Raw genomic sequence first — 25,748 nt, forward strand, 5'->3', positions numbered from 1 at the left:
AGGCGGACTCGAGGACAGCACCGCGAGACAGCAGACTGAGACCGTGAGCCGGGAGCGCGCGCCACCAGACTGAAACGAAACTCCGGTGTGCTCACTGGAACCAGACTGAGACTGGGAGCTCCGGGAGCACACACGGGGTGGCTGGCAGCTGGCGGTGTTAGAAACACAAAGGAGAGAGAGGCGCCGGCCCTGGAGGTGAGGGCTGGGATGCCGGGTGTGGGGCGCACATCCCGGGACACTGCAGGGTTGAGCAGCACCAACAGTAACAGAGTTAAGGTGGCCAGAACATCAGTGGAGAACGGTCTGCAATCCCTCCGTTCTGAGACAGAGGCTGAGATTCGGCCACTGCTGCTCTGACTCTCAGAAGAGGCACAGCAAACCGCCAGGGAAAGCCGCCAGAGAACAAAAGCCTGGAAATACCGGCTCACAGCGTGCCCATCCCCATCCCCCCTCACAGGGGACACAGAGACTCTACGCAAACAGGGTTGCCTGAGTATCCGTGCGGCAGGCCCCTCGACCAGAAGGCAGGCTGAAAAATTAAGAAGCCCACATCCCTAAGGTCCCTATAAAACAAGGGGCACTGCCTGGGTCCCAGTCAATAATTTGGGCTCTGGACAACCCCACAACCTCTCCTCATCAGAATGACAAGAAGGAGAAGTCCCCCCCAGCAAAACAAGACAATGAGTCTGTGGCCTCTGCCACAGAAATAATGGATATGGATGTAACCAAATTATCAGAAATGGAATTCAGAGTAACAATGGTCAAGATGATGTGTAGACTTGAAAAAAGTATTAACGAAAATGTTAATGAGAATATAGAATCTCTAAGGGCGGAAATGAGAGTGAATCTGGCAGAAATTAAAAATTCTATGAGCCAAATGCAGTCAAAACTAGAGGCTCTGACGGCCAGGGTCACCGAGGCAGAGGAACGCGTTAGCGAATTGGAGGATGGGTTAGTAGAAGAAAAAACGAAAATAGAAGCTGGTCTTAAAAAAATCCACGCCCACGAATGTAGATTACGGGAGATTACTGACTCTATGAAACGATCCAATGTCAGAATCATCGGCATCCCTGAAGGGGTGGAGAAAAACAGAGGTCTAGAAGAGATATTTGAACAAATTGTAGCTGAAAACTTCCCTAATCTAGCAAGGGAAACAAGCATTCGTGTCCAAGAGGCAGAGAGGACCCCATCCAAGCTCAACCAGGACAAACCTACGCCACGGCATGTCATAGTGCAATTCGCAAATATTAGATCCAAGGATACAGTATTGAAAGCGGCCAGGGCAAAGAAATTTCTCACGTACCAAGGCAAAGGTATCAGGATTACGTCAGACCTGTCTACAGAGACCTGGAATGAGAGAAAGGCTTGGGGGGGCATTTTTAAAGCTCTTTCAGAGAAAAACATGCAGCCAAGGATCCTTTATCCAGCAAAGCTGTCATTCAGAATTGATGGAGAAATAAAGACGTTCCAAAATCGCCAATCATTAACCAATTTCGTAACCACGAAACCAGCCCTACAGGAGATATTAAGGGGGGCTCTATAAAGGTAAAAAGGCCCCAAGAGTGATACAGAGCAGCAAGTCACAACNAAATAAATGCGCAGGTTAAAGACAAAAGTTGTTAAAATGATTTTGAGAATAAATTGACTACATTCCATTTACAAAAGACACATCTAAAACATGGGGATACAAAAGTACTAAAAGTAAAAGTATGGCAAATGGTGCATCAGGTCAATTTTAACCTAAAGAAAGCTAGGGTAACAGATAAAACAAACTGAAAGGCAAGAAAACATTACTAGAGTTAAATAGTCTCTCTTTATAACGTCTAGCAGCTCAGTTCATGAGGAAGACATAACTTTAGTTGTTGTATTTAATAACACAGACTTTACTTGATTTAAAAATCCATAAAAATAAAAAGAGATATGAACAAATGCACAATCACAATGGGAAATTCTCATGCATCTCTCTTAGTAATTAAGAGATCCAGTAAGAAATAAATATATAAACTTGAAAAACACAATAAATGACCAGATGTACATATACAAAACCATGCAGCCCACAATAGAAGACTATGTTATTTTCAAGCAGACATGGAACATTAAAAAGACAAAAAGATCATATTCTGGTCCATAAAGCAAAAAGTCTCAACAAAGTCTCAATAAATTTCAAGTCATATAGATCATGCTCTCTGATGATAAAGCAATTAAGGTAGAAATCAGTAATAAGATGCCCTTCAACAGATGACTGGATTAAGAAGCTGTGGTCCATATATACAATGGAATATTACTCAGCTATCAGAAAGAACGAATTCTCAACATTTGCTGCAACNGTTACTCAGCTATAAAAAAGAATGATTTCTCAACATTTGCTGCAACATGGACGGCACTGGAGGAGAGAATGCTAAGTGAAATCAGTCAAGCAGAGAAAGACAATTATCATATGATTTCTCTCATCTATGGAACATAAGAACTAGGATGATCGGTAGGGGAAGAAAGGGATAAAGANGAATGGAAGAATGAAGGGGGGGTAAACAGAAGGAGGAATGAACCATGAGAGACTATGGATTCTGGGAAACAAACTGAGGGCTTCAGAAGGGTGGGGGGTGGGGGAATGGGATAGGCTGGTGATGGGTAGTGGGTAGTAAGGAGGGCATGTATTCCATGGTGCACTGGGTGTTATATGCAACTAATGAATCATTGAACTTTACATCAAAAACCAGGCATGTACTGTATGGTGACTAACATAATATAATAAAAATATTATTTAAAAAAGTAACTAGAAATATTTAATGTACTTTCCACATACTTAGAAATTTAAAAACACCTCCAACAATTTATGAGTCAAAGAATAAATCAAAATATAAATAAGAATATTTTTAAACTTTATTGTAACAAAAATACATTTTAAAACTCATGGAATGTGGCTAAAATAGTAATCTGAGGAAAATTAATAACCTTAACTGCTTATAATAGAAAAGAAGAAAGGTTAAGAATTAATGACTTAAGTATTCATCTCAAGAAGTTAGGAAAGAAACAGTAAATAAATCCAAAGTAGAAGACAGTAATATAGATCAGGAGTTAGTAAACTTTGGCCTGTAGATCAAATCTGGCCAGTGGTCTATTTTTGTGTGGCCTGAAAATGAAGAATGACTTTCACGTATTTTAAAGGGGTGTGTGTGTGTGTGTGTGTGTGTGTGTGTGTGTGACAGAGGGAAAGAGAGAGAGTCTTAGAGGGAGAGAAGGAGGGAGGAGTATGTGTGGGGAGATGAGGAGAGAGAGAATAAATATGTGATAGAGACCTTATGTGACTGGCAAAGCCTAGAAATATCCCTCAGACATGAATGGTAAATAATGGCATTTTCAGGCCAACAAAAGTAGAGAATTCATTGCTATCTGACCTGCACATTAAAACAAACTAAAATCATACAATGCTAGCATGGAATAACAAGTCTAAATCTGTAATAACATAGCTTCAATGTATGTAAAACAAAAGTTGATAGAATTAAATGAGACATGAAGAAACCCACAATCACAAGGCAGCCTTTAATACACCTCTTTCAACAGTAGAACAAGAGGACAAAAGCTCAGTTAAAGATAGAGAACATCCGAACAAAAATCAACAAAATCAATACAATTAACACATGTAAGGGGTGCCTGGGTGGCTCAGGTGCCTGGGTGGCTCAGTTGGTTAAGCATCCAACTCTTGGTTTCAGCGCAGGTCACGATCTTGGGGTCCTGGGATTGAGCCCTGCTTGGGTTCTGTGCTTAGCATGGGGTCTGCTAGTCCCTCTCCCTCTGCTCGTCCCCCCACTCGTGCTCTCTCTGTCTCTCTCAAATAAGTAAGTAAGTAAATAAATAAAAATCTTAAAAAAATTAACACATATAAAACACTATATCTGAGAAGGGAAGAACACAATTTTTTTTCAAGTTCATAGGGAATATTTTCCACACTTTATCATATGCTCGTTCATAAAGCAAGTCTCAACAAAATTTAAATGTCTGAAATCATTCATTGTATAATCTCTGACTTTAGAAGTAAGGTAGGAAAAAAACACTAAAAAAATCCTGTATTTTCTTAGAATTAAGCAATATACTTTTAAATAGTCTATGAATCAAAGAAAAAAAATTGCAAGAGAAATTACAAAATGTTTTAAATTGAATGATAAATAAACTATCAAAAACTATTATTCAGCTAAAACACTGCATAGAGAAACACATGGTTTTAGAGATGTGTGGCATTTTTTAAAAAAGATTTTATTTATTTATTTGACAGAGATAGAGACAACCAGCGAGAGAGGGAACACAAGCAGGGGGAGTGGGAGAGGAAGAAGCAGGCTCATAGCGGAGGAGCCTGATGTGGAGCTCAATCCCATAACACTGGGATCATGCCCTGAGCTGAAGGCATACGCTTAACCGCTGTGCCACCCAGGTGCCCCGAGATGTGTAGCATTATATAGCACACTGCCAAAGAAAATGTAATGGCATAAGCTTCCATCTTATGAAGCCAGAAGAAAGAGTAACATATCTAACACAAAGGAAGAAGATGAAAGAAAAAAAATAAAGAGCAGAGATTAATGAAACAGGAAATAAATGTAAAATAAAAAAGCCAACAGAGGCCAAAATAGATTCTTTGAATAGATTAGTACAATTTGGAAGTCCCTAGCAACATTATTAATGAAAATAAAAGGAAATTACTAAGTATCAACATTGGAAATGAAAAAGGAGGCATCATCATAGATCCTGTAGACATTCAAAACTAGTGAGCATTAACATCAATGACTAAAATGAAAAGACAAACAACTTGGAGCAACCAGAACTCTAGACAGAAGAGCAAATTGGTACATTCACTGAAAATTTTTATAAAGCTAAACATATGTAAAATCCCATGACCCAGCAGTACCACTCCTAGTACATATCTGAAGAAATATATACATGTGTTCACCAAAAACATGTATAAGAATGTTCACAGTGGTACTGTTTATAATAAAATACTGGAGACAACCAATGTTTTGGACTGAATGTTTGTATCCCCCCAAAAATTCATATGTTGAAGGCCTAAACCCTAGCAGTATTTAGAGATGGGGCCTCTGAGGAAGAAATGAAAGTTAAATGAAGTCATAAGTTTGTGGCCCTGATGTGAAAGGATTAATGTCCTTATAAGAGACACCAGACAGCTTATTCTCTCTATCCCTGTACATAGGTACTGAGGAAAGGTCACATGAGGACACAGCCAGGGGCAGCTGCCTACGAGCCAGAGAGTCCTCATCAAAAACTGAATTGTCTGGCAGGTTGATCTAAGACTTTTAGAATTGTGACAAAATAAATTTCTATTGTTTAAGCCATGTAGTTTCTGGTATTTTGTTATGACAGCCTGGTCTAAGAAACCAAATGTCCATCAACAACATAATGGATAAATAATTTGTAGTATATGTCTACATTGCAATAACAGATAGAATAAACTATAATTACCCTTAATAATACGATTGATTCTCACAAGCTTAATAGTAAGTGAATGAATCCAGAACTTAACCCTTTCATGATTCCATTTATATAAAGTTCACATAGAGGCCAAATAAATCTATGCTGTTTGAAGTCTGTTTTCTTGACCTGAATTTCTTGACAGGGGTCCTTGTTGTAGAATGTGTTCTGTTCTGCACTCAACTGTTTTGACACTTTTCTATATGTGTGTTATGTTTCAACAAGGAGTTAAAAAAAATGAAAGGGTGTTGAGCCTAGCTCTGGAGACTATCACAAGAGAGAGAAAGCTGGAAGCCACTGGCACTGGAGAAGACATTTTGAAGGCAAAAGTAAAGGTCCAGGGGGTGACATTCCTGAGAGCTGGTGCTTGCTGGATGAAAGATCCTTGGAAAATCCCAAATTGTAAATATTTCCATTCCACATTATTTTCCCCATGAAGTGCAAGAGTGTTTCTCAACTATTGAAGAGGAAGCTTCAATAAACATAAGACTATAAAGTCAATAAAAATAAGACTAAGTCATAAAACCACTAATACATACTGCCACTAAAACATACTTCAACATCACATTTTTCCTATTTCTACAGAGTTATTGATAAACTGGCATCTTATAGATCTAGCCACCATTAATTTTATTTTACCACTTTTTAAGTCATGAAAGTTCTATTTTCTAACCATTCTTTGGACACCCCCCTCACTTTCTTTTTACTTCGAATATCTGGATTACCAAATGTAATCCCTTTTGGTGCTTTCTTTTTCCTCACACACAAATAAAAATGAGAACAGTGATCATACAATAGTGATAATGAATATTTTTTGATTGTATGAGATCTGCTCACTAGGTATATCACATGAGATTCATTGATCACTACATATTATGAGACTCTAGGATCAGTTACCACACATCAGAATGAGGAGGATTTGATGCAAAGATTGGGGACTGTTGTAATTTTTGGGTCCTCCTTCACTTTGCCTCCTTGTCCGTTGTTTCTGCTCAATGCCATCAGCAATATGTCTCTCTATGACTGAGTGACTTTGTTGCTTACTTCGTATTTGGCCTCTCAGAGAGTAATCCCTTGGAGATTTTCTCTGGTACTAGTGATTTACTCTTTTCAGGAAATCAAGAAATCATGCATTTATTATAATTATTATTATTATAATAATTATTATTTTCTTTTCCTTTTTTTCACTTCTAGTTAGTTAACATGTAGTGTAATATTAATTTCAGGAGTAGAATTTAGTGATACATCACTTACATATAACACCCAATGCTCAATACAACAAGTGCACTCCTTAATATCCATCACTTACTTAATCCATCCCCAACCCACCTCCCTCCATCAACCCTCAGTTTGTTCTCTATTGTTAAGAGTCTTTTATGGTTTGCTTCCCTCAATTTTTTCCCTTTCCCCTATTTTCATTTGTTTTGTTTCTTAAATTCCACATATGAGTGAAATCATATGGTATTTGTCTTTCTCTAACTTATTTCACTTAGCATAATACACTCAAGCTCCATTCATGTCCTTGCAAATTGCAAGAAAGAAATCATGCAATTATTATTTGGAATGAAAATCATATGAGCAGCTGATGGGAGATGTGGAGGTGATTAATACCAATACCGCACCTAGCACACAGTAGAAGCTATGCAAATACGTGATGGCTATTATTATCAAAAGCACAGTATCGTAGAGCTTATCCCAACCCCACTCCAGATGACCACATCTTTCAAGAGAGCCCAGTAAGAAGGCCTGGTTTCCTCAGAGGTCTCAAAAACATGCTGTTTTAGATCTGAAACCATCAAGAATGGGATTCAACCCAGATATACCACTGATCCAAGTGAAGTGGCTAATGATGACACATGAGAAGGTTGGGAAAATTCCTTTGACCATAATCTATTCTACATGATTTAAGCTCCCATTCTGGAACTTTAAGCATAGGGGAATCGTCAAAATGCAAATAACAACATTGCATCTGTGGTAAGCAGACTTCTAAGGTGACCCCAAGATACCCTCCTTCTGGGGGGATCCCCTCCCCTTGAGTGTGGGAGGGATGCTACCCCCATGATTAGGTTATATTTCCTGGCAACGTGAGGGTTTTTGCAGAGGTAATTAGTTGACTTTTCAATTGACCTGAAAGGTCCACCTAATGAGGTGACCACTTTAAAAAAAGATTTGGTGGTCAGAGAAGCAGGAAGTCAGAGAGAGGAGAGAGAAGAGGAGAGGGGAAGAGCGAGGAAGGGAGAGAAGAGAGAGATCCTCTTGCTGGTTTTGAAGAAGTAACCTGGCATGTTATGAAGAAGGCCATGTGGCAAGCACCTAGGTCTAGAGCCATCTCTATTTGCCCAGAGTTTCCCCTACCAAGAGCTATCAAGCAAGCTAGAACCTCAGTTACTTAGCTGCAAAGAACTGATTTTTTTTTAGATTTTATTTATTTATTTTAGAGAGGTGGGGGAGGGGCAGAGGGAGAGAGAATCTCAAGCAGGCAGACTCCCCACAGAATGCAGAGCTGGACGAGGGGATCCATCCCACAAGCCTGAGATCATGACCCTGAGGTGAAATCAACAGTCAGACGCTCAGCCAAGTGAGCCACCCAGGTGCTGCCGCAAAGAACTGAATTCTGACAACAACCTGAGGAGGCATTCAGAAGTAGATGTCTCCCTAGTTGGGCCTCCAGCTCAAGACAGCCCCTGACAACTGGATTTCAGGCTTGAGGGGCCCTGAGCAGAGGACGCAGCTAACAGGTACACACTGCTGATCCACAGAAACTGCGGGACAATACATTTGTAGCTGTTAAACCTGTGGTGATTTGCTATGCAGCAACAGAAAATGGGTACAGCATCCTTTAGCCAGAGGACATTCAAATAGGAATGCGTCTATCTGTTTCATGTTCCCATGTCCGAAGAGTTTAGAAGGTGTCTAGGACACACTTGCTCATCTGTGAGCACACAGTGCTAAGGGGAGCATGCATGGACAAACACCTTAAGTCACAAGGAAAGCTGAGAACACTTCAGCCCAGGGCTGGGAGCATGTGCACACCAAAGACAGGGCAGGAAGATGGGTACAGCTTGCCAGAGACCCATCCTGGACAGGACATTGGGGGAGCCCAATCTTCACCTCGTCTGACTGTTTCTTAGTCTCAAGAAGCCTGAAGCATGCATGGCCAAAAAAGTCCCTTTGGCTCAATTCCACTTTGGCACTTCTTTAAGATGTCTAGAAAACTGGGGGAGACTGGTGGGCAGGTGGAGGTGTGTTGCTTCCTCTAGGAACCCTTTCTTCTTATAACTCTCACTGCCTGGGGCCTGGCATGTCCCTGCTCTTAGGGGCACTTCTAAACCTTCTCTCCTTCTTCAAGACGTGTAGCCTTTTGGGAACCTGCACCAGCAGGCTTTCTGTTCATACTTCATCTGCTGCTGTTGTCCCAATAGCAGGTCACTGCCCCTTGGTCCTGAAGACGTTAGCCCCCAGCACAGGGAACACCTTGCCCCCCTGTCCCCAGGCATGCTTAATCCTTGTCCTCAGGTCACCTTATGCATTTCATCTCATGCCATCCGTGTCATTCGGGTTCTCTCTCGCAGGTATCTCTCCTCTCTGGCCTCCGAGCCCTGGAGGGCAGGACCACATCTCCTCTGTGTGGATCTGGGGCATAGGGGGATTGAACATGCTCTGGAATGACCCTGGAGGTGCGGTCCTGGCAGCCCCAGGCTCCCCTGTGCTGGGAGGAGAAGGAGCAGAATGACCTAAAGAAAGCATGACCTTCTGATCCTGAGGGAGACAGTGGCACTGCTTTATATGCACAACACTGAGCCTGTCACAGCAGGCCAGGTGAGGTGCCGGGCCCAGAGGTGGGGAGACAGACTCTATAGCTTTTAAGAAACCCCTTTGGTAGGATTCCATTCTCACCCTCCAGAACCTCCAGAAGATTGATTTCTTCTTCTTTTTTTCCTGTTCACCTCATGAATCCAATCTAGATAGTGCCATCTCTCCCCAATTATTAAAAGCTTTCCAACATTCTCAGCAACCTGAGGCCTTATATAAAACAGGGAACGTACCTGATGTTTCAGGGGGTGGGAATGCTACCTGAAAATGTGCTCATTTTATACAAATTAGATAATGTTCTTGCCCGGATTCTCATTCTTACCTCCCTGTCTTCCTGTATGCCACCATGTTCACTTGCTAGAAAGTATGTCATAGGATTGGTCATTAATGTTGCTCCTAAGCCAGGGAGAAGGTGCTTTGGAAACCAGCATGTGTGTTAGGTATCTTGTTGTCCTCAAGAACTTAAAACAAATTGTGATTCAGCCCATGAACTCCTCACCCATCTCAAATGGGGCACACCGTGAAGTCATGCTCGATGAGCAGAATCTGGTTCGTGTGAGATCCCAAGCAGCTTTGCTCTCTGGGGTGGAGTATGTGGGGGGGTGGGCGGCTTTCCACCTCTTCGTGGGGCATTCCTGGACTCTGACCCCAGGAGAGGAGCCTCGGGGGTGTGTCAATTCACCAACACAGCCAGAAGTCATCTTCCCTCTGGAAGGAATCTTGCACATCTGGAGATTATCTTTCATCTAGAAGGAACCACGTACACCTAGAAGTAATTTTCCTGGTTCTGCAAATTAATGCCCTCTGAAATGGGGCATCTTCCCTTCATTCAAATTTCTTCTGGGGAATGGATCATTTTCTAAATCTCACTGTAGCCCACATAGTTAGTCACACTTGGAAGGTAACCGAATCATGACAAAACTTAGTATGTGGCTAGGGGGATGGAAGCCAAGGTTTAATGGTTTGGTTTCAGTTGCTTCCAGAAGTCAAGACTCTCACACAGTTGAAAGCATTCCTAGGACTGTCAGTTTGATGTGACCACCCTGGGAGGATGACCCAGCTATGATAAATATCAGTGCCTTCCAGCTTCTGGAGAACCAAAAACAGCTCCGTGTTATTCTAACATCTCCAGCCAGACCCAGGTTGGGATGCCCACGATTAAGGCGATCTTCACATAAGCAGTGTGATTGGGAACATGTCACAAAGTTCCTATTTTTAGCTTTGACAGAGCGGACATTCAATCTCTTCACACAATAACTTCACTTAAGAACAGAAGACAGACCCACAAACGTGGGAACGGGCACTGTGAATAGAAAAAGCCCCACAAAACGTGTGTGCCTGCAGAGAAGACAATGGCAGGTGAACTCTGTCGAGGGAGGCTGGTGGTATTACGGGTGAGGAGCGGTTAGTCACTCATTCTGCCTTTTCCAAGCAATGTTCCTGATTCATACACGATAATGGGACCAATTAACTCGAGCTTTGTAACAGATGGTTACCACAGTTTAAAATAAGATGTCATTTTTCTCATCACCCACGAAGAAAACAAAACGTGACAAGTCTCTAGGAGAAAGATGAGTACATCTTGCCCTGAACGTGACCCTGTGATTCCTTTTAACACCACTGTCCTTACAGAGCGACCCCGCCCACCCAAGGTCACTGATCCCCCTTCTCTGGGCCTTGCCTGTGCTTCTACAAGTCCTCCCACGGGACTGCAATGTTTTGCCCAGGGTCTGTCTCCCTAGCGTTTCTGTCCAGCTCCAGACCTCCTCATCCACTTGGTATTCAACACAGAGCAGAGCTGTGCTGGGGGCATGGTGGGAGCTTGCTATGAAAGCTCACTTCCTTCCCAGGGATTTCTTCTCACACTAAGTCCGCATCTATATCCTTAACCCAGGCCTTTCCTGACCTCCAGACTCTCATGTTCAACTGGAAAGTAATGTCACAAGTCACACCAGGATCTCTGACCTAGTCTGCCCCTCCTGGCCCATCCATTGCCCCCCAAACCTGCCCCTCCCCTAGGGGTCTGCATCCCCCCACAGCACTGTCATCTACCCACGTGCTAAGGAAGGGCTACATTGTTGGGGTCATGCTTGACTCAGCTCTTTCAGCCATGGCCCCCATCCAGTCCATCAGCAAGTCTCGTGGGTCCACCTTCAAAGCAGATCCTGCTTCAGTATCTAGCTTCTTCTCGTGACTTCCACTGCTACCCCCAGGGCGCTGGCTACCCTCCTCCCCTGTAAAGCAGCTACCTCTTCCTTGCTCTTCCTGCTTCTTCTCTTGCCCCCTTAGACTCCGTTCTCAGCAGAGCACCAGAATGCATCAAATGCAAATCTAAACATGTCACTCCCCTGCTCAAAATCCTCCCTGGACTGCACATCTGACCTACAGTTAAGCCCCAAGGCTTACAATGGCTCCCTGGGCCCTTAGCTACCATTCTCCTCCCTTCCTTTCCAACTCCTCCAGCCTCCACTCCATCTGCTCCTGTGCCCCACCTTCCTTATGTAGTGTGAAAGTCTTCGAGGCCAAACCCCCTCTGCTGGGAACACCAGAGCAGATGTCTCTATCTCTCCCTCTTCCCTGCCCTCCAGAGGCTTGCCTTAGTCTCCCTCCCTTCTCCTCATACCCTCTACCTTGCTTCTTACCCCTTCCCTTCCCTTACTGTTCTCACTGCCTCACTTCACATTTTTCTTTCTTCCCCACTAGAATTTAATGTCTTCGAGCACGGGAATTTCACCTGTGTGGTGTAGTCATGGCCCCAGCACCTGCAATGGGCTGTTTCGTGGGAGCACAGGGTTGTGTTGGGTGAACTGGTCTTGGTTTGGCATCTCTCACACATCTCTGGCTCTAAATGTGAGAAAGTGAGGCTCAAGAAGGCCAAGTAACTTGGCCAAGTTCCCCCAGCTGACCTGGGATGCAGCTAGATTGGGCTGACTCCGAAGCCTTCGAAACATCTGCACATCTTACCACTTCTCTGGCAGATCTGCTTCAATCTGATCACCCTTCTGTGGAGCCAAGACTCAACACCACAAGTCAAAGGGGTCCCTCAATATTTTTTGACATCTGTATTTCAATTTCTCAGGTATGCAGTATCTACTCTATTACACAGACACGCCTCTGCCCTTTGGGTTCACATACCCGCTGAGGCACCGCACACCATCTTGCCCACAGTGGCGGGCGTCTGGAACAGACAACAGTGGTTACTTCTCAGACCTAGAGACCTGTGATCTCGGAGTCTTCTTACACATAAATGAAGCAAGATAACCCGATGGAGAAATTTATGGTTTCTTGTATTTTCCATGGCAGGTAATCATTAAAGAATGAAAGGCATTTTTCCTTCATCTCTCAGGTCAGCGCTCGTATGTACTGAATACCTGTCCTTTTGTTGCCCTTGAGATTGTCATGGGGTGGGAGGGAGTAGGTTGTACCCTGCAGGGATTGAAGGCCTGGGAGAATGGCACTGTGGGTTCTGTGGGAGGTGAAGACTGGCACCCCACTCGACATAGAGGCCCCTCAAATAGATGGGCTGCCCCATGCCTTACCAGGCACTGAGAGAGCAGAGCCAAGCCCTTATAATGGACCAGGGGCAAAACTAACTGAATGAAGGTCAATTTATTCCCAATTTTCGGGACCACATGAACCCCAGGTTCCTGTAGAGTCCTAAGGGCAGGGAAAGCCCACCCCCCACCCCGAGACCCTGTGACCGAGATATTTCCTTCCCAAGACAGCTAGAATTATGCCTCAAACAAGTGGTTATTTTTGGACATCTATGTCAATCTTCCATGTATATAGTATATGTGCACACACATATACCAACAGCTTATCCACAACAATCCTGAGCATTAAATTACTTCAAGGAGGAATCTATACTTTAAATCTGGCAATACTAAGTGGCTTTCTCAAATCACTATTTCATGGAAGAGCTCCATCTTACCCATGGACATTAATGGTGGCTCCTGAAAGTAACAACAGGAGCAAAGCCTGGGTGGGAAAGAATACTCCCCCTACCCAGTGGGCCATACTCATCACCCAGATGGGGTGGGGCACAGGCTGGGGCTAGCCTGACATGAGCCAGGGTCCCCACCAGAATCCCTGCTTGGAAGTTGAAGAAAGAAGTCAAGAGAATTCATATGGATAACGGGCTGGGGTCAGTTCTATGCTATGGAAATGAACACATTTGCTCTTTATGCCTACGTTGTTTTTCAGTTCCTCATTTCCCTGTGCTAGGCAGAGTCCCAATGTTCAGGCTCTCACTGCTCCCAAAGCAGGGGGCAGCCAGGCAGCCTCCCCAAGGTTTCCTGCAGCATGGATGGAGTCCCTTCCCAGAGCTGGGTGGGGACCCCTGCTGCCCGTTCTCTCCATCCTCTTGGCACGTGACAGAAACAATGTTAGTGAATTTAGCATCTTTTCTTGGTAAGTTTGGGCTCTTAAAAGGTGCTTTCCAAGGCTGGATGGTTGGAATAAAATAGTACCCTTTTAAAATACTAATCCAGAAGGTAAGATGTAGGTGATAAAAATGAGTATGTAACATATGGAAACAAATAACAGAAAAGACATTACAAAGAAGTAAAGGATTTTGCTAAGCATGGCAGGGTGGAAGGGGGGCTATCGTGGTGCCAGAGAGGGGGCACTGCACCCTTTACTGGGACTCTACCCGCCTTCCAAAGAAGCAGCCACCATTACCAGTGCTACCTGCCACTGTCACGACCTAAGTCTGAGCTGGGTAGCATTCGAGAGAAATTAGCTCACAAAACGCTTATCTTTCTTATCCTATACCAATTTCCCCCTTCTGTATGTAGAATGACTCCTTCTTTTAAAATCTCATATATGAATTATTCACATAGAAGCATCTTTAAAAGAGCCAGCCTCCACAGTGAGTGGTTTAGGATTGTTGCTAACCCAGGTGAATTGTTTTGTGATTGTTGACCAGTCAGTGACCCTGGGATAAGAAAGAGCAGGGCTGTGGGTGTCAGTCTTTGGGTTGCTTTTGACAGCTTTGTAGGAGCTGAGGAAACAAGTCATCTGCAGTCACAACATCAGATCCAGTGAGTTACTAGGAGTGCAGACCCTGTTCTCAAACCAAGCATGCCAAGGGTGAGGCTCCCGAGTCCTGAGGCTGAGACTTATTACCAATAAAGCCCTACTAACCACCATCCCTTTGTTTGTCTACACGAATTTTGTGCTTTCTTGAAGCAGATGGATGAGGATGTTTCCTAGATCGTTCTACAAGAAATGGGATGAAGCCAAGTAGACACGGAAGCTGAGATCTGGTGAAAACACCCAAGTGTCAACTTTCTGGATGCTTCCCATTTGCCTTGCAGATCTGTGCTCCCCCTACTCTGCACCCACAGGGCGACCCCAGTAATGGGCTCTCTGCTCTCTCCCTTTCTTCTGGTGAGAGGCACTGGTCAGAGCCTGGATGTTGGAGGAAGAAGGTGGTTGGAGTATTTATTTTTTCAGACTCTTTTCTCCTAGAAGGCACACCTCTCTAAGTATCTTTCTCCATCAGCTCCTCTCATCGTTTGCCTCTTCGCTACCAGGATTGGTAGGAAATGACAAGTCCATCTGCCAATGTCAAGATCATAGCAACTATAGATCCTTCTCTTCAGTCTTCTGCAACACTCCAAAGGCGTGGGCATTTTCAATTGTGCCTTGGGGAAGAGCTGAGACAAGCCTGAATCCCTGACAGAGCAGCACCAGGTGGCTGCGGGCCTGAACAGCCAGAGGCTTCGCCATGCTCAGTCAGGGGCTCCCCGCCCCTGGGATGTGCCACACAGGAGCACTTCTATGTGTCAAGCCTTCGGAAGTGGAGTTTCCACCCCACAGCAGCCGGGAAGAGCGGGCTGACAGTGGAGTCAAATCGGAGAGCCTTGCTCCCCGGCCTGGCTGCGTGAGGGCACACTCCAAGTGCACTGTCAACCCACAATGGCAGGTGGGGCCCCCTGGGAGGTGCATGCTGGGCCTGGCAAGGGCATAGAGTCTTCTGGATGCTGCCTGAGAAGCCCCTGAACATGTGGTTTTGCAAAGATATATAATGAAAACGGTTATGAGATAGGATATTTGCTCTGTCTCAGGAAGAACCTATATCTGCTTTAGACATTAGTTTTGAACTAATTATTTTGTCCTTAGGACCTCCAAAGAAGACAAGTCTGGCTTGCTCCCCAAATCTCTTCCTCATTGGGATGTCAGAAGAAACGCTGAGAAAAAGGGGGAGTGTGAAGTCAGGGTTTGTGTTTCTTCAACCTGGAGGCCGGGAGGGCAGAAGAGGACAGCCACACAAGGCGCATGCCATTTCATACTCAAACAGCTTCCCCGGGCTGCCACCTGACTGCCCATCTTTTCAGGAAAACGGAAGCTCAGGTTACATAACTTGCTCATGTCCGCAGGAAGTGACAAGGTCTCCTATTATTTTCAAAGCCCATGGTCTTTCTTACCTTTCACCCACAGGAGGGTTAGATGGAAACAGGAGAAAAGTAAGGCAAAGCCACAGAGAGTTCTCTTTAGAAGGGGCCGGCCTAGCCAGGTCGGATCTGGGAACAAAGGGAAAACTCAACAGGTCTCAGCACCACACTGTCATCGACCCCTACCAGCTGGCACCGGGCTGGAGCAGAGCTTGTCTGCAGGCTGGGGGTTTGCTGCAAGTACCTAGAGTCTGCATTGAAAACACTTGAGTCAGACAACTTGCCTCTCCCTTGTTCACTGATCTAAGCTAGGCCAGCCTCACTTGCTCCCTGAGCTAGGGAACACGGGCCTGCTGGGGCCGGCCACTCACCTGCCTGCTCCAAAGCCACCATGGTCGCCTGCTCGATCAAGTCCCGTTCGATGAAGCTCCTGAAGTCTTCGCTGTACACGCTCAGATCTGGCAACTGGAACGTGTAGATGGGCATCTCCAGGGGGAACTGCTCATTGTTGCACTCACTTGCCACGTGGGACCGGGCCAGGGAGACAATCGCTGAGCTGGCGTGGGAAATCCCCCGGGAAAGTCGCTTTTCTGCAGGGAGAGGAGAAGGACGACCACAGGAACTGAGTGGGGTGGGCATGTGGCTCTGCGAGCATGCATGCACACACACGCGCATGCACAAATATGCTCCCACACGTGTCCACACACATTCACCGGCACACCTGTCACTCTTCCTGCAGGCCTCCCTCCTGCTGAGCTAACATTACCGCCACCTGGCATATGGCACTTACTCACTCTGAGTCATGGAACCATTCAGAAAGAGGTGAGCTGCCAAGTCTACCACATAAGGACACAGCAGCATCATGAACGATCACCAGTCTTGCTTTTTTGGGTCTTAAGTTAACATCTAACTCAGTCCAGCAGAGATGCCCCTCTGCTCAGCTGAAGGCCACAAGCCAGACTGTTCTTTGTTTTACATGTTTATATACTTAAAGCAAGAAGCAATTGGTTCAGGCTTTCCCCATGTGGCTTGTATTGTAAGAGAGGTTACTTTACTAAAGGTACCCTGATAACCATATCCCACATGACGACGATGCCCCAAATACAAAAATACAAAGCCATCATGTTTGTTTCTCTATTTTTTAAAAAACATTTTATTTATTTGAGAGAGAGAGAGTGCACACATGAGAGAGAGCACAAGCAGAGGGGAGCAGCAGAAAGAGCAGCAGACTCCCCACTGAGCAGGGAGCCTCATGCGGGGCTCAATTCCAGGACTCTGGGATGATGACCTAAGTTAAAGGCAGACGCTTCACTGACTGAACCACCCAGGAGTCCCTGCTTCTCTTCTGTCTCAGTTTGCCACTGCCACAACACTCAAAAAGTGCCCGTCTACTCTGGCTGGAGTTTCCAGCCGAAGTGTGAGAGGTGTGCAGAATTCCTCTGACGTACCTGATATTGCCCCGTGAGGAAGTTAGTCACGTGATCTCAACGCCACAGGAAAAAAGCGGATGTCTTTGTTCTCTTGGCACTCTGAAAGGATACTTGGTTTTTTAAGCCCTGCTCTTAACAGCTAACATTTACCATAATAGAAGAATTCTTAAACACATGGTATTAGGGGGACTTTTTTTTTTTTTTTTTTACAATCAATATTCGCAATAATGGAGAATTCTTCTAGCAAGGTAGAAGTCCTCTTTCAATTTGCTCAGGAAAACAAAATTCAGACTGGTGTTTGAATGAGTGCTGTCTAAGCCCTGTGGCAAATTCATAAGTGTACCCACTCAGGTCACGAGGACTCCCACTTCACGTCAGATTAGGCAGTTCACTGATCACTCTGCGTGCATGCTGCTGGCATTCTGAAGTAGGCCTCTGCCAGACTGTGCTTGCAGAGGACCCACACCCGTGTCTTCATCCAGAACGGGGGCTTCATACCTCCCCACGTGCAAGAGCAGTGGACAGAAATGCCATTAAAGTCATTTCATTACAGCAGACTAAAAACAAGAGGCTTTTGATCCTGGGGTAAGTTGGTTTTAAGTTTAAAGTCAATTCTCAGAAGCCTCAAATATCTGGGCATTAAAATGAATGGTGAGTCCCACAGACAGAGTATTTTAAAATGAGTAGTTTTGATTCACCTTCAGTTGGATTCTGAGACCATGATGATGACCAGTTATTTTGGATTTCGAGGAAAGGCAAAGAGAAGTTAAACCACACGGAACATGAGAAAGAAGAGACATGGAACACACAGGGCCTGGCTTGTCTACCACTGGGGATGGCCCCATTGCTTCCTGCACTTGGTCCACAGTCTTGAGAGCAGGAGCAGAGGAAACTCCGAGTCCTTCTGCCATGTTCTCCAGGTCTCACAAATCATGCTGCTGTCTCACCTCTTGCTACGGACCACTGTTTCTGTATCTGGGAAAGTAGGAACTGCCTCACCCTTTGGGACCTGATGGAGATGGACATCAGATGCTCTTTAACACCTGAGGTGCTGTGTGACTCCACAGTCCACTGGGCAGACTCACGTTGCTGCTCTCAACAGTGGGGATCTGCTGGGCAAGGTCATCCATACTCCTTTACGGCTTATCACTCAGTACCTCTTTGCCAATTGGTGAGATGCTATTAGGACCTTAGGAGCATTGTGCTTCGTAGTATAATATGATGCTGTTAAGCAGTTCCAAATATTAAATATTTGGAGTCTGAATGAAAAACCCTTTTGGAGGGGGCTGGGTGGCTCAGTCAGTTGAGCGTCTGATACTTGGTTTTGGCTCAGGTCATGATCTCAGGGTCCTGGGATTGAGCACCATGTCAGGCTTCCCACTCAGTGGGGAGCTTTCTTGAGGATTCTCTCCCTCCCTCTCTCTGTCTCCCTCCCCCTCCCTCTGCTCTCTCTCTCTCTCAAATAAACAAATAAATAAATCTTAAAAAAAGAAAAAGCCTTTCTGAACTAAAAGTAAATTATGTTAAAGCTCATATAATGAGAAACATATGCTCCTAATTCTAACACTTCCCCACCACCATCTCCATGAATGCACATATGCAATCACACACAGACACACAAATGCACACACACAAACACACTCACACACACACTGATTCTTTAAACATGAGCTCAGTAATCCTTCTTTTGGAGGTATAAATGAATTGTTTTACAGGAACTACCATGTTCAGAGTTATGCCCCAGAGAAATAGAGATATTAAACAAAAACACAGTGAGAGAATGCATGGAATTTTGCAACTATTGACAAAACCAACTCAAACTGATCTGTGATTTAGGCCAGGGGAGGTGTTTTAACTATATTTTCTTATCTTCTGTATTCTCGATGCTCTGGCACCTGGGGCATCCCTGACTGGGGAGAGGCTTTCCTTACTAGGAATAACTAATTCTGAGAGCAAATGACTTGGAGGAAAGGAACATGCCTTTCTTATGCAAACCAACCAATCCAGAGCCCATACTCTGAACCACCTCTTCTGTCTGGTTCTTACACTCCAACAAACAGTATTTCTCTGCACCCCAGGGCAAGGTGCAAGACAACCAGGGATAGCTCCTAAATCCCAGAGAGCCTGAAATTATTCAATTTTGCCAATCCTAAATCTGTTTACCCTGCCTTGCCTGTTCCAGGGAAATCACAATAAAAGCTCATGCCCATGTTTTTCCTCTCTGTCCCTTCTGCCTCCTGACCAACCTTGGTGCTTCCCCATGTGGTCCTGCATGGTGTGTCCTGCTTTTAGGGAACTGTGAGTGTAATAACTTCCTTCACGATATTCTTTTCCATGTTTGCACATCTTATCATATATGATTAAAACAAATCCTAGATATTTTAAAAACAGGTGCACAAACCTTTTCTGAAAGGGTCAGTTATCAGTACTTTAGGCTTTGTAAGCCAGAGCCTTAGTCAGTTCATAAATGAATGGGCATGAGGGTGTTTCAATAAAAACTTTATTTAAAAAATAGACAGTAGCCAGAATTGACTCATAGGCCACTGCTTGCTGACCCCTAATTTATAGTATGAAGACATTCATTTTCCATGTTAGTGCCTGCACTATGATTTCAAGAACTCAATTAAAGGATACATATACCTAATTCAGAAACTATAATTTCCAATTTTTAAAAAGAACATAGGATTACTAAAAAACTCAATTAATGGAATTATGTGACAGATTTATTGTTTTTTTCTTTAACTAATATGTGATAAAAATTATATAGCAGCAGGTATCAGTTACATTTATTAGGCTCTGAATCCATTAACCTCTCTGGAAGCAGAGAAGAGGGTCCTTCCAGCCTCCTCAATGGGAGGATAAAATAATGGGTTGGTTGGATTGCTGCCAGTCAAAAAGAGCAGAACAGCCATATGTATATATTTAGAAAACCCAAGATATTCTCTTAGAAAAAAATGATTAGTATTATAAGAGAATCTATGTAAATTATTGCATAAAGTACAAATATGGAAAAAGTAAGTCGCTTTTCTCTATGTCTAAAATCTTAGAATCTGACTAAATGGAGAGGCATAGTTAATGTTCTTGGGTGGGAAATATGCCAATTATTCTTAAAATAACAGTTCAATCCAATTCCAACTAGAATTCCAAGCTTAAGGTTTATATGGCAGAACAAAATGTCCAAAAGTAATGAAAAATTTTTGGAAAACAATAGCAGTGAAAGGAGTTGCCTTCACAGAGTATGGTATATGAACAACCAGAGTTAAGGTAATAGGATGGGTGACCACATGGTTTGACAGACACAGTCTGGAAACAGATCCAAATATATTTGGGAATTTCATATATGGCAAAGTTGGCATTTTAGTTCAATGGGTAAAGAATGCTTTATTCAGTAAATGTGCTAGAGTAACTCACTCTTGATCCAGAAGAAAGCAAGGCTAGAATCTTCCCTATTACTTACAAAAATTTCAAATCAAACAAAAGACCTGAGGACAAAATTTTAAAACGAATGTAGGAACATATTTCAGTAACTTTGTACTCCAGGAGCCCTTCTAAAGTGAGAGAGGACACTCATCAGCCATGAATGCATAGTTAATATAAACATTTTGTGTGGCAGACCATTCTGTAAACAAAGTCATAAAGCAAATGATACACTGGGAAAGACAAACACATATATAAAAACATATGATCATAATCTTAATCACAAAGAATGCTATATATTAATCAGAAAACTGAAAAACAATTCAATACAAAAATGGGCAAAGTATGGGAACAGGCATTCTGCGGAAGGGGAAATCCAACTGGCTAACAAAGGACAATATGAAAGTTAAAATAAGACACCTTCTTCCACCCTTCGCGGTAGAAAAGCAATCTAAAGTCATCACAAAAACATCCAGTGCTGGTGAGAGTGGAGGGAGAGACCTCATCTCACACATCACAAGCAGAAATGGGTCCAGGAAAAAAGTCCTCAGGTTACTGAATTAAAAATACACAGGTACTGGCATACCAAATCCACTTTGGAAACATTAACCTATAGAAATAAAAGCACTAGTATCTAAGATCACAGGCATAAGGTTGTTTATTTTAGCATTGCTAGTAGTATCGAAAACAAGCAAAACAAAACAAAACAAAAACTTAAGCAAAACCAGAATAACCATTAATACAGGAGTGGTTTAAAAATTATTGTAGCTGCGGAATAAAATAGTGAGACTCTACTCATGATTTAGTGTTCAGTGAAACAAGTGATTTGAGAAACATTATGTGCATTCGACCCTAATGCATTTTGAAAGAGCGCAGGGAAAGCAAGGAGGAGACAGACAAGGATATAATCCTTTGTTATTACATCAGTGAGATCTGAGATGGGTGGAGAAGAAAAATCTGAAGTTCTCCTTATATATTTTGTACTGTTTCTTTCATCACGATAAACACATTTGACTTCCGTAATTAAGAAAAGGAATAGAGAAAACGGAGCCTGTGGGACAATGAGCACCCATCTGGAGACTGTGCTACGTAGGAAATAAGTTAAAGGACTACAGGTGTTTGGCCTGGAGACACCAGGGCTGCAGGAGCAGTGCCGGCCTTTAATCACGTGGGGTCCCTGGGAACTGGACTGCTCCTCCCGTTTTTCCCTGGCAGAGGGAGGTGCGGGAAACGGAAGCTGTGGCGCACATTTCAGCTTGATGTGCGCGGAGAGCCCGATTTGCCTGCAGCCAAGGAGAGGTGATAGCCCTGCCGTTCTTTGCACCCTCCACCCCTCATCCCTGCTACCCTATGCAAGCCATGGCAGTCTGGGGAAGCTGTTCCTGGGCTCAGCCCCTCACAAGGTACCTTGGGCAATGTCGTCCTGTCTCTGCAGGCAGGGCCGCTCCACCTTGTGTCCGGGTTGAGGCGGCTCTCGCTCTGGCTGCTTGGGGCACCTGCCCTCGTTGAACACATGCGGCAGGTTGGCTGTGTGCACCTGTCGGAGCTGCTCATAGTCACTCAGAGCGGCGGTCAGGTCCCAGTTTTTGCCTATGGACAAAAAATGACAGGAAATGACAATATTAATGATCTCATTGTAGAAGAAAAAAAACTGTGCAAGAAGTGTTCCTCATCAGCACGTTGACTAATGAACTTTCCACCAGCAATGCTCGTTTTTCAGAGGGGTAAAATGGCTTGATGGGTAAGTTGAAGTTCAGACCTGTGACGGACGTCCATCTGAAATATGTGACTGTTTTTACTCTCATCACCTTTAGATTCATGCACACACATGTCAAAACATTACATTCCTAATTATCATGCCTTCCTCCACCCCTTTGAAAAATCAAATTGTAGAGCTTACTCTCTGAGGGAAGCAAAACATAAACTAAAAAAAAAAATCAATAAAAAGAATTCCCAAATTTTCTTTAGTCTTTCGCTTACAGTTTTACTTCTCTTTTTAAGATTAATGCGGGTAAAGCAGCAGCTTGGAAGGCATTTTCTGTGTAAAAGCCTTAGTGGGAGGCAGACTTCAGAACTCTGACCTTGAACTGGGTGAGATGCCAGTTGGGACTGGGGTCCTGGCCTGGGACAGCTCTCAGCAGGGCCCCTGGGCACCGAGATGGGTGCGGGGTGATGAAGGGGATACTTTGCAACACTTGGGGGAGCTGTGGTGGGGGCTGGAAGTCCGTGGGGGCTCTAATTCTGAGTCTGAGTCAGTGGACTTCTAATAGAGGTACGGAGGCATTGCACACTGCATCCGATTCATCAGGCACCATAAGCTTTTTAAAGACAAGGAATTAAAAACCTAGCTTTCATTTTAAAGAGCAAATAAAATCTTATCTTCCCCCGGTTAACTTTGAAGTGCAGGAATTAACCGTACTGACCTAATTATATGCTGAATTATATTATATATACAATATAATGAGGTTTTGAATGTATAAAATATATCGGGACATCCCTTTTTCTTTCCCCTTCCACTTCTAGGGCAGACTTGATACTATCAATCATCATATGGCCACTGGTAATTTAATCACATATTTTTTTCTCCTGAGTCAGCTAACAAAGACGCAATAGTTGCATCTTTGCACCATCTCAGTGGGTAAGAAAAGCAAACTAANCGCAGACTTGATACTATCAATCATCATATGGCCACTGGTAATTTTTTTTTTTTAAAGATTTTATTTATTTATTTGACAGAGAGAGACAGCCAGCGAGAGAGGGAACACAAGCAGGGGGAGTGGCAGAGGAAGAAGCAGGCTCGTAGCAGAGGAGCCTGATGTGGGGCTCGATCCCATAACGCCGGGATCACGCCCTGAGCCGAAGGCAGACGCTTAACCGCTGTGCCACCCAGGCGCCCCTGGCCACTGGTAATTTAATCACATATTTTTTCCTCCTGAGTCAGCTAACAAAGACGCAATAGTTGCATCTTTGCACCATCTCAGTGGGTAAGAAAAGCAAACTAATCTATCTGGGTCACACAACAGAAAAAACAGCAGGAGCTGGTGTTTTTGTAAGTGATAATAAATACGGAGTATTGGTGTCATGCAGCCTGACTATCGTTAGTAGCAGAAGTGGAGGGTGGTGGTCGTGGCTGTGGGGCAATGACAGGGCTGATTTTGGGAAAGGAAACTAAGCAGAAATGTCAGAAAACACATTCGCTCTTACATGGGACTAACAATCACAGGGTACACGTACTCCCTACATGATCAAAACCTGGCATTTTCAAGTCTTAGTGTTAGTGACTATCAAATGGGGATTAACGTTTCAAGACAAAGATAAGACCCTGCCTTTAGGGAAATTATGCCTTAGCAGGGGTGATAACCTGAGTGGGCAACCTGCTCTAAGGCAGGGTGAGGGGGGCGGATGCCCAAGGGAGGGTCAAACCTGTGTGGAGGAAGAAGGGCAAGGAGAGGGGAGGTGGAGGAGGGGCATTCCTGATGCCAGTTCCTATCAGAAAATGCAGACATATCAATATAGACGTATTAGTGGTAACATCAGCATGATGAATTCTGTTTGTGAAGAGGGATGGGAGAGCAGAGAAGCAGCACACGTGGAGCACCTGAGGAGCTCCATGTGCAGCCAGGGGTGTCATCATCCCCAGACTCCAACAGGGAATAGGCACTATTCTGGCATATCACAAACAGAAAGTGAGGCACAGACTGATCAAAGCATTTACCTGCAGTTCCTCATTTGATACATCACAGTGTTTGCATGTGGACCCTCCAATCTGTTTCTTTCCACTGAAATGCATCTCTCATGCAGGGCTGCCCTGCACACGAAACCTGGTCCTGGCAGAGCTGTGGACCCTAATCCTGCTGGAGGGGGCACTGTTATGGGGAGCCAGCCCACTCCCGTCCCACTGTGCTTCTTCTGCCCAGTGGAAAGATCCTCTCCTGCTGCTTCTGCCTGTTCTCAACCCTTCCCAGAGCCCCCCCATCCACAGTTCTCACTATAAGGCATTCTGGCCCAAGTGTGAGAGCAGGCCCCGAGTTGTTACGTGTGGCTGCAGTGGGCCAGTGCTGCAGCCTTGTCCTGCAGGATGGGTGTGTTCCCATTGCATGCATCTGTTACAGGATCAACTGGGACAACACTGACAAGGCAGGTGTCCTGCCATCGGTGAAGGACTGTGCATTCTGCTTTTCTCCCCAGCGGCTTCTCACTGCTGATTTTCTGGCTTGGTCATGACTCCTCTGCATTCTCCTATTGCTGCCTCATACTCACGCTCACTTTGCTCTGCACCTGCCCNCACAGTTCTCACTATAAGGCATTCTGGCCCAAGTGTGAGAGCAGGCCCCGAGTTGTTACGTGTGGCTGCAGTGGGCCAGTGCTGCAGCCTTGTCCTGCAGGATGGGTGTGTTCCCATTGCATGCATCTGTTACAGGATCAACTGGGACAACACTGACAAGGCAGGTGTCCTGCCATCGGTGAAGGACTGTGCATTCTGCTTTTCTCCCCAGCGGCTTCTCACTGCTGATTTTCTGGCTTGGTCATGACTCCTCTGCATTCTCCTATTGCTGCCTCATACTCACGCTCACTTTGCTCTGCACCTGCCCTGTATTCTTACCCAGTGAGCATCCTGGTTCTAATTGTGCAGGACTCAGTCAGAGAGATTCAATAAATGTTAAATGAGAATGAAGATGGAAGGGAGGAGGAGTGGCGGCACCGTCCACAAAAGCCTAGCTCCCAAACGCTCCCTTCAAATATTTTAAAGAATTCTTCGAGGAGTCAGTACTTCAGTGTCCATGCATGTGGAAAGACTGCTGACGTGGGAAGAACACAAGACAGATGACAGACACATTCATCAATTGTTTAGAGAGTCAGAGCCCCTCAAGACATGCTTCCCACTCTGTACAAGTCCCCAGATAACAGCTCAGGAAAACCAGGATTGTAAATGGTGATTTATAGACACATGGACTGGGGAGGCCTCAGTGATTAGCTTGGCATTGGTGGGTTGTACAGGTTGTATCTAAAAACAGGAAATCTAGGGGATAGGGATGGGGTGGGTTCCTGGTGACCTAGAAGTAGGGTTTGGTGGTCAGAGATCATATGCATCATGCTCCCCATTCTTCTTTTCCATTCCAAGTCTCGAAGAGTCCTAACTGATGTCACCCAGAGTCAGGATAAGCAGAAAGGGCACAGAGGCCCACCATGGCCTTGCCATGACAACGGATGGGCT

At 44.5% G+C, this 25,748-nt stretch overlaps 1 protein-coding gene across 1 annotated transcript in view; it reads right to left on the reverse strand.

Moving 5' to 3' along the window:
* Positions 1-25,748, reverse strand: part of OTUD7A (OTU deubiquitinase 7A) — a 334,454-nt gene that overhangs the window by 81,991 nt on the left and 226,715 nt on the right. Inside the window, 2 exon segments of the mRNA XM_034668904.1 lie at positions 16,058-16,276; positions 21,941-22,123. Coding sequence (XP_034524795.1) covers positions 16,058-16,276; positions 21,941-22,123 — 402 coding nt within the window.

The sequence above is a fragment of the Ailuropoda melanoleuca genome, chromosome 9 (genome assembly GCF_002007445.2).
Source record: "Ailuropoda melanoleuca isolate Jingjing chromosome 9, ASM200744v2, whole genome shotgun sequence".
NCBI classification, from domain to species: domain Eukaryota; kingdom Metazoa; phylum Chordata; class Mammalia; order Carnivora; family Ursidae; genus Ailuropoda; species Ailuropoda melanoleuca.